The following is a 12,367-nucleotide window of genomic DNA, read 5'->3' on the forward strand; positions in this document are numbered from 1 at the left end:
GGTGCCACACAGGCTTCCTGCCCCACCTGTCCCTGCGTGTGCCTCTACCCCTTGCACCTTCTGTGGCCTAAGTGGAAGCTGCAGGAATCGGAAATTCCCCAGAAAGCCTTGAGCTGAAGCCCAGCTTCGTGCCTGCCTCTCTTCCCAGTGCCCCTGTTCCCATTTCCAGCCTCCGGAGATCCCTTCCTTCCTTTTTTCCCTGGCCCAGCGGTCAGTGGATTTCCAGGAGCACCTTCTGGTACTTGCATCCGGGGTTGCATCTGCATCAGTCAGAAGAGCTGAAGGGTCCCTGGACCATCACGCTGCTGGGAACTTGCCAGCGGATTCCTTAAGATCTTTTTTTTTTGAAGTGATCTCTGTGCCCAACATGGGCTCAAACTCATGACCTTCAGATCAAGAGCTGCAGGCTCCACTGACAGAGCCAGCCAGGCGCCCCTGACTCCTTATATTTTAAAGCTACAAAGAACTTCTAATGAAACATATAAAAACCTAATTCTCTGTGGGTGGGAAAACTTCCATCTAAAACATTTCTTTTAAACTGAGAAAAGTATGCGAACACAGGTGGATGACTGTGAGCTGAATCGGGCTCAGCCCTGCTGCCGGACCTTCCGCTTGCTGTTCCTGCCCAATGTCTGACCCGGGCACCTAACTCCCTCACACTCTGCAAAGCCCTGGGGCTGGCCCCGCCAGGCTCGCTTACCTGGTAGCGCGCAGGTCCTATGGCTGCCATCCAGATGCCCATGCTCACGTCTTCACCCTGTACGCACCCGTGAGTCAAAATGCAGAAGCTGAAATGCTGCGTCATCTCTAAACACGATGCCACACGTTCCCATAAATCATCTTTCCACTTGTTCTGTAATTATTCTACCGGGAAATGCCAAGTCTACCACTTGTACACAGAGGGAAACCTAGTGGCCGTGGACACCCGGCAGCTGACATGCCTACACACAAGATGGCGAGGGGCCGGTCGGCCGCCCTGAGGCCCCGCGCCGGCAGCATGAGCGCTACAGTGGCTCCGGTCGCCAGGTGGGCTGATGAGTGGAATCCACAAAAAGGAAGCCCGTGCTTTACAGCCTTCCTCCTTGTGACTGTCAAGCTTTTGGTTCCTCCAGGGACTACCCTTTTAAGTACTGCCCGAAAACCTATTTAGTAGGCTCAAAAAAAGATTTTAGGAACAGAATTTAGAGCCAGGGTTTGGAGGCCATGGCTGTGTCCCTGACCTCAGAGGGGCACTCCCCCCAGGGGCGCTGCTATGTGCTCAGAGGTCAACACTGGGCTGGACGGGACTCGGCGTGAAGAGTACACGGTTGGGGCGGAAATCCGGACTCACCTGATAGGTCTTCAGTCTGCCCGCGTTGCCGGCGAGCCAGTGCACAATGTCCCTGGAGATGACGTACCCCGAGCCGCAGGCAAAGGCTGGGTAGGCAGGACTGGGGTACTCCAGCTCCTGCCACTTGCCGGTTCGGTCCACGGCCCAGTTCAGTCTGAAACTGAGAGCCAAAAAGAGGTGGCTTCTTTGTGTCAGTGTGACAGCTGTCCTACACTACGAGCCGGGACCTCTTTACGATCACTACAAAGGACTAAGCAAGGAAAGAAGGAACATTTCTTTTTTTTTTTTTTTTTTGGTCTAAGGAAAGGCATCATTTACCTAGCGGGTGTGTGACATGAAAGACTGGTGCATCACATTCTCTAAGTTACATCTGTGGAGTTTCTGAAAGTACCAGAGCATCATGTGTATATACGCTAAAGACCCCGAATCCGAAGGAATTCTTCCTTCGCTGAAGAAACGGCGAAGTTTCAGAAACGTGTCACAACTCTCTTCTAACCTACCCCATACAGCTCCTCCTCACACGAGCACCGTTACTTCTAGGCCGTGACGATGAGAGCCACACGGTCTTCCCCTTCTCATTTATCTTAGCCCAGGCTTCCGGGTCTGCAGATCTCCCCTCTCACTGCAGACTGCTAACGCCCAGGGGCCCAGGGGCCCAGGTGGGAGGCTGCCCATCTCAGCCACATTTTGCTTATGAAAAACAGCTTGTGTGTTTGTCATTTTAAATTAATTCCTTTTGATCAGGTACATGAAGCCGAAGAGCGAACAAGGTTTAACTTACTTTCCCCACCAAAAATTAGGCCCGTCCAGATTCTTGTGGGTAATCCTATTAAATACAGCCTCCAAGTCTATGTAACAGTCGTCGTCTGTCTTCAGCAGTAAGTCAAAGCTGGTTGTTTCCACGGTCCTGTTGGCAGAAGAGAAAACGGGAGTCAGTGCATCCGTACTTCCGTACAAGGAGAGGAAGAGATGCCGCCGTGGTGACATCACCACCGTTTTACTAGAGGACCGTCCCTGGACGACCTGCACACTTTCTCTGTTTCTCTGAGGCTGAGAACGTGCTCAGAACACTGCCACCAGCAACTGCGTCCTCACTCGATACTCACTGAGTGTAACACAGAGAAGCACCAAGCAGATCTGAAGAGTGAGGACGAAAACACAAAAAACTACAGACCTGGCTTAAGTGGAACCTACACGCAAACAAATGGTTCTGTGACCTTGTTCCCATCAGGCTGGCAAACATGCCAACCCTGGCACTTGGCTTCTTCCCGGGGGCTCAGGGTGTGGGGACAGGTGTCCTCACAGGCTCTCCCATGGAACCCTGCTGCACAAGATGCCCTATTGTGCCACGAGTTCCACTCCACTCAGAGAGCTAATGGTTTTTAAAACACTGAGCTGTAACATGGAAACAGACTTCCCCAAAGAAATGATTCCCCGCAATTAAACTCTTATAAATGACCTTTAGGAAGGCGCAGGAGAGTGACTTCATTTACCCAGACATGTCGGGGTGAGCAGAGACAAAACACTTCATTCCACATTGCCAATCCCTGTCCATCTTGGATTAAAACAAAACAAAACAAACCCAGAGTCTTGCTAGGGAACCAAATGGCAGAAATCTGAATAAAAGATATCTGGAGAAAGCGTTTTTCGGTCGAAGAATGGTGAATTTCACAACAGGTCCACACCAAAGTGCATGACCCCGTGCTTCTGAAGTTTACTTCTAATTAATAGCACAGGAGCACATAATATTTGCTCATCAGGAGGAACCCTGTGATAAAGGACACTGCGGTCACTGAGGAGTCACCCAAAGAAAGAATACCTAGTGCCGCTTTCATTACAGCATGGGCGGTGGACAGTTGTCACAGGCGGGGAGGGAAAGGAGTGGGTCCCCAAGTCCAGGTCCATTAGCCTGTCACCAGTGATTCAGGTGGCATTGATGACTAAGACCTTAGAGATGCACAAGGAGTACAGGAGATTAGACTTAACACTGAAGGTAACAGATAAACTACACTGAACTTCCACAACCAGGAATCAGCTCCCCAGAGAAAGTCCTAGAACCCCACAATCTGGATTTCCCACTTCCTGGACCTCCATTCCCACCCTTCACTGAACTCTTTCCATTCCTGCCTTGGCCCCCTTACAACAAGGACCCCTCTCAGGGGCCTTGAGCTAAAGAAGGTTCTTTTTCTCGGTTCAGTTGTCCAAACACAACCCTGATATTCTAGACACCCCGATTTCCAGCTCTTACTTCTATCTGCCCTCTAGCCACAGGGTGTTTCCAAAATTATATTAATTTGCCCTAGCTATGAGACATGACCTTCCGTAAATGAATCCGGACTACATCCATCCACTCTGCCCAGGGCAACAGGCAAGAGAGAGCGACAGACTTCGCTCACCAAGAAACGAGCTTCCTCATCCAGTTTTAAAAGACATAGATGTGGAAACCTCTAGATTTAGGCTAGACAGAGACAGCTCAGGTTCATTCTAGGGTGGACAGTGTCACAGGGCTCAAAAGCAAGTAAGTGGACCCCAGAGTGACTAATCTTGTTAACTGTACAAATATGTAAATAATAGTAGTTGTTATTGTTGCTGCCATCAGTCGCATAAAGGCAGGAATGACAACCCGGGTGGAAGAAATGCTGAAGGGTTGGGAAGTTACAGGAGAATCCCAGGGATTTGCATTTCATCTTGCAGAAAAGGTTTGGAATTAGGGCAAGTAGTTCTCGAATGTGTAGAGTAGAGGATGGAAACAGAATGTGCATGTTCTAAAGAGAATTCAGACCAGTAACCTGGGTTCGGGGGAGCTGTACTTGGGTCATGTAGGTCTGCAGATGTGATCGCCACTGAACATGGGATATTTTCAAACTCAGAGATTTTCATCTGGTGTTGGCTTGAGGCAACCAAGACAATGACTCAGAGGACTCATTTTGACTCAGAGAGAATGGAACAACTCAAAATGAGAGCGACTTTTGCCCTATTTTTGGTAAAGATCATTAACATCACAGATCTGCTCATCTGAATGACAAAGCAGCAGAACTTTAAAAGGTCAATCCTCACAAAGAACCAGGACACAACACATCACATCCCAGGTGTTGAGGGGTTCTGGGGTTGGTTTAAAAAAAAAAAAAATGCAGGGGTCTAATGTTAATAAATTGTTCCTACATCCCAAAAACAGTAAGACAAGTTCTACCTACCTCACATTCTAACCACCTACCATCTGTAGAAGTTCAGCAATTTCGCAGGGACATTTCGGTAAGTGTCCACGACATCCACAAAAACAATGTCGTCATAAACGCTGCTTTCCTCCCTCAGTAGGGCGTCTTCCCTGTGGAGGTTACTTATGTGGTCAAGAAGTCTTTGAGGGCGAGAATGGAGGTTCTGTAAGAGTGCGTCACCTTCTACAAAGGAAAATCGGAGATGGAGAAAAATGCTGTCGCAAACGTGAGACCCAGCACATGAACACTGTACACTCACACCCTCTCCCTGGGGGACCCAACAGAAAGCAGCAGGAGACCCCTGAGCTGGGCTCCAGGCCCTCCTGCCCCTGCGCGGATCCACAGCCACTTTCCTGCAGACAGTCCTGTGGCGGCCCCGTCAGGCCGTGGGAGGCAGCGGGTCCCTCCGTGACCACCCCAGCCCCGGACTCTGTATCTCACATGCTCACAAGGACGTCCCCTGTGGTGCTGTTTGTAACGGAGGAAACTCTCCTGACAGGAGAGTGACCAGCCTGGGGGACAGTCACATAATGGGATACCGCAGGCAGAAGATGTGACCTGATCTTGCATGTTCTGGGGAATGGCACTGACAAATGATGCCAGGGAAGGGGCCTTCATCGCTAGGTGATATATACAATATGACGCCATAGACCTCAATTATAAAATACTCCCATCAGAACTGTTACAGAAAGATACATACGTATGTAGTAGAAAGCAGGGAAGAAAGAAAGGGAAGTGTGCACATGAATTTCGGGACAGGGACACCCTCTCCCGAGGGAAGGGAGGGACGCCGGACAGCTAGCAGGGAGGGGGATTGTGTCTGTGATGGTTTTTTCTTAAAAGGAAGCAAATATGACAAAACACAAGCATTTGTTAATTCTGAGTAAGAAGGACATGGCTGTTTCCCACAGTGCTCTCCATTCTTGGTGTCTCTGTGCTATTTCATAATAAAAATGTGCCGAAAGACACCTGTTTACTATCTGACACGTTAACGAATCACTTGTTACATCCGTGCAGGGACTGGCCTCAGTTCCTGTGGACTTAAGGCGGCCACTTTCACTACAGCAGGATTTTCTCAAATGTCTCACTCCAATCAGAGAAAATATCTAGTAAATACAGCGAGTGGCTGCAGGGCAAGGAAACAACAGAGCCGCTCAGCACCCTGCCTCCCGGTGCCGCAGGGGAAGCCTGGGGTGTGGGGATCGCAGGCCGAGACCTGATTCCTGCCTCTGCCCACGGGGACACGCGGGGCAAAGCTGCAGGTTTCCGGGCCCGAGTTCTCATGAGCGAGAGGTGGAGGAGGGCGGGGACAGCTTGCTGACACCCACATTCAGCAGGTGGGGGGCGGAGGCCACAACTCTGTCTTCAGCATGTGTCTTCCCAGAACTCTGAGGCAGCGGGACCCCAGACAACCACTGTTTGGGAAACTCAGGCCTGAATGACCCTGTGCTCTGCCAGCACATTCTACTGTACATTCTATCACACTCTACCGTAAGAGCCTTTACTTGGGAGATAAAGAGAAGTATATGCAATTTAACACTTGAAGGAAAGTCCAAGTGTTTGAAAACTGGCAAAATGGGAAAACGGCTGTAACCAGGGGAGAGCAGGAATTAAACACAGGCCTTTCAGATGAACCCCACTGCCGGTGTCAGGAAACCAGGCACATGCAGTAGCAGACCTGCGTGTGCTTTAAACCTGTATGGGTGCGACCGAAAAGAACCGCAGAGCTGCCAGCCTCAGAGTTTGCTAGATCACCTCTGTCTAGCGAGTCTGCGAAGACACAGACATCTGTGCTCCAGTCTCAAAGATTTTAACTTTGTAGCTTGAGGTAGGGCCCGGACAGGGATGCCAATGCCCGACAAAATTTAATAACCGGTGTATAACCTGATGGTTCTGAATGGCACTTAGATCCTGGATTTTAAAAAATGTATACTGAGATTTTTCAGATATATCCAGAACATGAGAAGACAGTCTACTCATTTTCATTTTTTTAGCCTACAACTTAAGTTATTTCACTCTTATTTGAAAGAAATCGTCCCTCACCCAGACCTTATTCCTTTAGCCTCCATGACAGAAAAATTATGACAAGCTTTTGTCCAGGGTACAGGAGCAGCCCCTTCTAGAACAGTTTAGTGGCAGAAGTCTTAAGGGCCCCTTAAACTAGTTTTTAAAACCTCCAGGTGGTATATTCGGGAATGAACTGGTCAGAGAAGGGAAGGTGCTGGATACTCCAGTCAGACAGTGTATTACACCTGCCCCGGCCCCACGGCTTCGCTGCCTTAGGAAGCTGCCTGAGCTCCGGAAACGAGTTTTCCCCAGGGCTGGGGTATTAATAGCTGCTTGGGGAGCTAAGAGGACACCTTCCTTGGCAGAGTGGTCTCACAGTTCCATGAAAACTCTCTGGACTGGAGTTAAGGATCTCTAAATTTTAAATCTATTTTTAATGGCAAGTTTATGGGTAAAACCCATGTACCTGTTCTAGCCTACTCTTTGGGGGTGATGTAAGAATACAACTACTTCTGTGAGGGAACACTATAAATTAAGAGGTTTTTGAAAAAATTTTATAAAGCCACAGTCCATTTGCATCTGCAAAGAACAGGCAGTGGCTCAAATGGGGTGTGTGCCCTCCTCAACACTGTGCTGTCAGGGGCTCCCGGAGAGTCTCCTCTCAGGATCTGCTCTGCTTTCTCCGGTCACGGAGAGCCTTTAGGGAAGCTGGGTCCTAATTCTTTTATCGGAATCCATGCTCTGTGGAGCTCTGAGATGTCAGGACAGAAATTCCACTGGGCACCTTTGTTCCCTGGGTGATAATTCAGGACAGGTGGCCAACAGGAACTGCATCCATGGTAGTCTTTCTTTCTTAAAGATCAGGGACACGGAATTCTCAGGAATCATAGGTATTTAAGTAAGTATCATTCAAGAAGATAAACACAGCCACTCCCATCCTGACAAAATCCTTCTTGAGTTCTAGGCTAATGTTCCTGACCCCAAGTTTTAAAGGAATCTTTCTCACAAACCCATCCTTGAAATGTGATAGATTAGGAGACGCATTTAACAAACCGTACTCTGAAAGAGAGTCTATGTTTAAATATTCACATGAGGAGAAAGTGCACACATGAGGCAGGGCAGGAAGCTGAGTCCACTGGGCCACCTCCAACAGAGGGACAGACGCAGGCATCAGAATGCACCACGCTTGCTGGGACAGGGAAAAAAAGGTTCTTCCCTTCTTCCCTTCCCTTCTGACAGTAGCACAAAACCCACTATAGCTATATGGCCTCTGTAGCCGTTCTGCAGAAGTCCCCACCTGGCTACAGGATAAACCAGACACAGCCATGCTAGGGCCAACAAAGTCCAAGGTCATAGATTTTTCAATGTCATCCTTATGGTGAAAGACTGGATACTTTCCCTCTGAGAGTGGGAACAAGACAAGGATGTCTGTTCTACTTCTACTTCTTCTACTCAACACTGTATTAGACATTCTAGCCATGACATTTAGACAAGAAAAAGCAATAAAAGGCATCTCGATTTGGTGGGGGGTAGGGAGGTAGCAGATGACATGATCTTGTAGGTGGAAAATCCCAAGGCACCCAACTAGTAACTTAATAAACGAATTCAGCAAAATTGCAGCATACAAGATTGATATCTAAGAATCAATTTTATTTCTATACATTAGCGATAAGAATCTAGAAATATAAAAAACAATTCCACTTATAATAGTGCCAAAAAATATGTAAGAATAAACTTAGCAAAAGAAATGTAAGACTTGTACTCTGAAAACCATAAAACATTGCTAAAAGAATTTAGTTTAAGACATAAGTAAATGGAAGGATATGCATGTTCTCGGATCAGGGACTTAATGTCAGAATGGCAACACTCCCTGAAAAGATCTGCATGTTCAACGCCACCCCTTTCAAATTCCAGCTGGCTTGCTTGCAGAAATTGACAAGCTGATCCTAAAATTCGTATGGAAATGCAGGGCCTAGAATAGCCAAAACAATCTTGAAAGAGAACAAAGTTGGAGGATTCACACTTCCCGATGTCAAATCCTGCTACAAAGCCACATATGCAAGACAGAGCAGTACAGGTAGGACACAGAGGGCACACACACACAACAGAAGTGGGAGCCCAGAAGTAAATCCTTACATTTAAGGTCAGAAAGTACAGCATGGAAGTTAATGGTTGGTAGATGTTGCGGGAGGGGAGAATGAGGCATGTCCGCTAAAGAGCACGGGTTTCTGGAGCGATGGAAATGGTCTGGAATTAGCAGTGATGTTTGCAGAACTCTCACACCGCAAACCAGTGGCTTAACCACTTTAAAAGGGTAAAGTGTTTGTGAATTATATATCAATAAAGCTACAAAAAAAAATCCCCTTTTCCGTCAAAGTAGGGAGTTAAGATGAGGTATGTGAGACTCAGCACACTCCACCTTCCAAGCCGCCGACTTACCCTGAATGGTGTAAATAAAACCGCCGGCCACTCCCTCCACGCCTTCCATGAACTCGTGGGGCAAGGCGCCCTCCCCAGCCTGAAAACAAGGGAAGTGCTCAATGCTTCATTACTACAAGTACACTTCTATTTAAAACTGATGTGGCAAAATTTATAATGTGACTCCACAGCAGATAAATCCATTTAAGCCCTTCACGAGATCAGGTTGACTTCAGTGTTCTATGTTTGTTATCTGATTGTTATCTTGATTACAATAGTAAAGATCAGGTGCACAGGACAGTCCATAGGGCTCAGAATTCCAAATGACATAGAATCACAGTCTTGAACTTGCTACCATAATAGCACAAAACCCAATTTTATTTTACATCCCAAACCTGCCACTTAAAAAAAAAAAAATGACCACCTTTGATTTCTTTGAGACTGAAAACTGCCATGAATTCAAATATACCTAGGCAGATTTTTTCCAGTTTGTTCTACGGGCAGAGAAAGCCCCTTGAATGAACTGTGCAGATGGAGCCCTGCTGCTCACTGATGCTCTCACAGCCACCCAGGCCAAACACAGGCCTCTCGGCCTCCGAGGACTGGAGGAGATTTTATGATTAGAGATTTACAAGTTCCCCAGTGTGGTGTTTCCCTGCTGCGTGCTTCACGCCCGCGAGGCATCCCTGGCAGAGTGGGGCTGGGCCGGACCGTACAGGGTGTGTGTGTGTGGGGTGTGTGTGTGTGCGCACGTGCATGGCACTGCTCCCACACACTCCCCTACCAGCATGGCTGCAGTCTGGCCCGTCCCCTCAGCAGAGGTATACTGCGCAGAGCAATGAGGAAGCTACCGAAGGTGGAGCTAACGTTTCCGGCTTTGCAGAGGCAGGAAAGGTGGCACACTCTGTTTTTTCATTGTGTACCCTACATTGTTTTGGCTTGTTTAGAACTTGATGGTAATTTTCATTAGTTTCTATCTAAAAGGTCACAGCTGGACTTTTTTTTTTTTTTAATTTTATTTATTTATTTGACAGACAGAGATCACAAGTAGGCAGAGAGGCTGGCAGAGAGAGAGGGGAGGAAGCAGGCGCCCTGCTGAACAGAAAGTCTGATGCAGGGCTCAATCCCAGGAGCCTGGGATCATGACCTGAGATGAAGACAGAGGCTTTAACCCACTGAGCCACCTAGGCGCCCCACACAGCTGGACTTTTAACAGTTTCTGACATTCTCACTTGCTGGCAAGGGAGCAAGACTTGGGGAAACTTTCAGTTTCACTCATTTATGGTGGAAACCTGTATTTGTACGTGGGGGTTTCCTAGAAGGGGCTACTAAATTACCGGACTATTTTTTAAGGTTAGCGGAGTGTGTAAGCAGTCTTGTGCCGTCTACAACTATACTTACCCCCAAAGTGGGTCATTTGAGTCTTTCCATTTGAACCTAGTCCTCAACTCAGAAGTCATCTGGTTTCCTTTTGTGCAATCAATAACTACAGAATTTCAGCACATTTTGGATATTTTTTAAAGTTTCATAAATAGAAAAGGAGACATACTAAAGGCACTTGCCTTGGAAATAAGGAAATAAAAGAATAAAACTATAATTAAATTTCATAAGATGTTTTATGCTAAATAAAGGACTGTTGGTAACAAAGGATGAGATCCTAAATGACCCACAAGGCTAAGTTTGTAATTATATATGAATCTGTGATCTAATGACTTTCTTCCTCACTGGAGTTTAAGTTCCACTGTGGGCCAGGAGTGGTTTTCTAAATGAGTAACAGCGTATCACCTAATGTTTATTTAAAATTTGGGAATTAATTCATGTGAATATTAATAGTTAATGAAAACAGACTAAGCCCGTGAGCTGATATGGTGAACACTCTCCTAATAATTATACCAGAGCATCGAAGAGAGTGAGACTGTGTTTGCGACACCACCACATATCCAACTTGTATTATTTTAAGCTCATCGTGTGAAGTCTGCTTACACCTTATCGTCCACACTTACTTGGAAATATTTACCTATCAAAATTTCAAATCTGAAGCAAATCTGAATACATGAAAAATACGAGGCAGAAATCCCAGCAATATAAATGACACCAAAAGCTCCGCTGTATTTGCCAGCACTGCTGTCTGTACTGCTGTCACGAACACCCTGCTAGGAAGGTGAGGGCGTGAGGATTCAGAACACTACCGAGCAAGTGTCCTTCGAGAATGTTAGCTTAGGAGTTATTGAGAAATGGGTGCCAGGGTGGCTCAGTGGGTTAAGCCTCCACCTTTGGCTCAGGTCATGATCTCAGGGTCCTGGAATCGAGCCCCACGTCGGGCTCTCTGCTCAGCAGGGAGCCTGCTTCCTCCTCTCTCTCTCCACCTGCCTCTCTGCCTACTTGTGATCTCTGTCTGTCAAGTAAATAAATAAAATCTTAAAAAAAAAAAAAGAAACATATAAAAAATTATTGGGAAATAAAATATCATGTTTTTAAAATTCGCCAATCTTAAGGCAAAAATGTGCATTTACTAATGCTGGGGTGAGAAAATCCAAGAACATGAGTTGTTCGTCTGTACTATGGTGACTCAGCATTTTCTGCCATACACGCGCAAAAGTACCCACGATTCACAGTTCCATATACGCTAAAGTCTAGACTATGCCAAACAGCCTTAGGAAAAAGGATGACTTACCGTAATGACTCGGAGAACGCCGCCGCCATCATTCACAGTCACTTTGTGGAGATTTCTTGACACGAGGCCTTGGAGGTCTTGGCTCTCCCACACGATGGTACCTTCAAAGCTCTTTTTGTGGAAAGATAAAGTGAGTCGATTTCTTTATTGTTGTTATTTAGGTTTTAAGTATGTTTTCAAGGAAAAATAATTTTTCCCCTAAAACCTATTGGTTACAATTTTTATATCCCTACTCTAACACACAGCACCGTTAACATGTTGGTGTATATGCTCGAGTCATTTTTCTCATGCGTATCTGAAAGATACAAGTACAAAGGGTACAGAGACAATTTTGCTGCTGTTTGCATGTCCCTCATGCCGAAGAGTTTCCTGTTGTTACAGCTCAGACCGTTCTTAGCCATGCACACACAACTGACGTGCATCGAGTCACGATCCCGAGTCACACAGACATGTCCCCATGGCAGATCTGGGCTCTACCAACTATCTAGTGAAGGATGTTTTGGTGTGAATGTTTATTTTGTTTCAAAATACATTTTCAGAGTTGAAATTATGGGGGCAAGAAAGAAATAGCGATATTTTATACAGATTTTGGGACACAATGTCAAACTTTTCCCCCAATTTACAAAAATACTACCTGCACTGTATTCTTCCAAGTATGGGATATTAATGAAAGCAAAGACATTTACGTCAATTTAGTAGATTAAAAGATGATTCGTCATTAAC

The 12,367-nt window shown here is 46.5% G+C and overlaps 1 protein-coding gene across 1 annotated transcript in view; it reads right to left on the bottom strand.

Moving 5' to 3' along the window:
* The window catches only part of B3GALNT2 (beta-1,3-N-acetylgalactosaminyltransferase 2), a 59,756-nt gene that overhangs the window by 3,088 nt on the left and 44,301 nt on the right, over positions 1 to 12,367 (bottom strand). Inside the window, exons 6-11 of the mRNA XM_082720741.1 lie at positions 11,645 to 11,755; positions 8,992 to 9,070; positions 4,545 to 4,728; positions 2,112 to 2,237; positions 1,331 to 1,490; positions 701 to 757 (exon numbers count right to left, since the gene is read on the bottom strand). Of these exons, the coding sequence (XP_082576867.1) occupies positions 701 to 757; positions 1,331 to 1,490; positions 2,112 to 2,237; positions 4,545 to 4,728; positions 8,992 to 9,070; positions 11,645 to 11,755 (717 nt within the window). The remainder of the gene's footprint in view (positions 1 to 700; positions 758 to 1,330; positions 1,491 to 2,111; positions 2,238 to 4,544; positions 4,729 to 8,991; positions 9,071 to 11,644; positions 11,756 to 12,367) is intronic.

The sequence above is a fragment of the Mustela nivalis genome (assembly GCF_964662115.1).
Source record: "Mustela nivalis genome assembly, chromosome: 2".
Lineage (NCBI taxonomy): Eukaryota > Metazoa > Chordata > Mammalia > Carnivora > Mustelidae > Mustela > Mustela nivalis.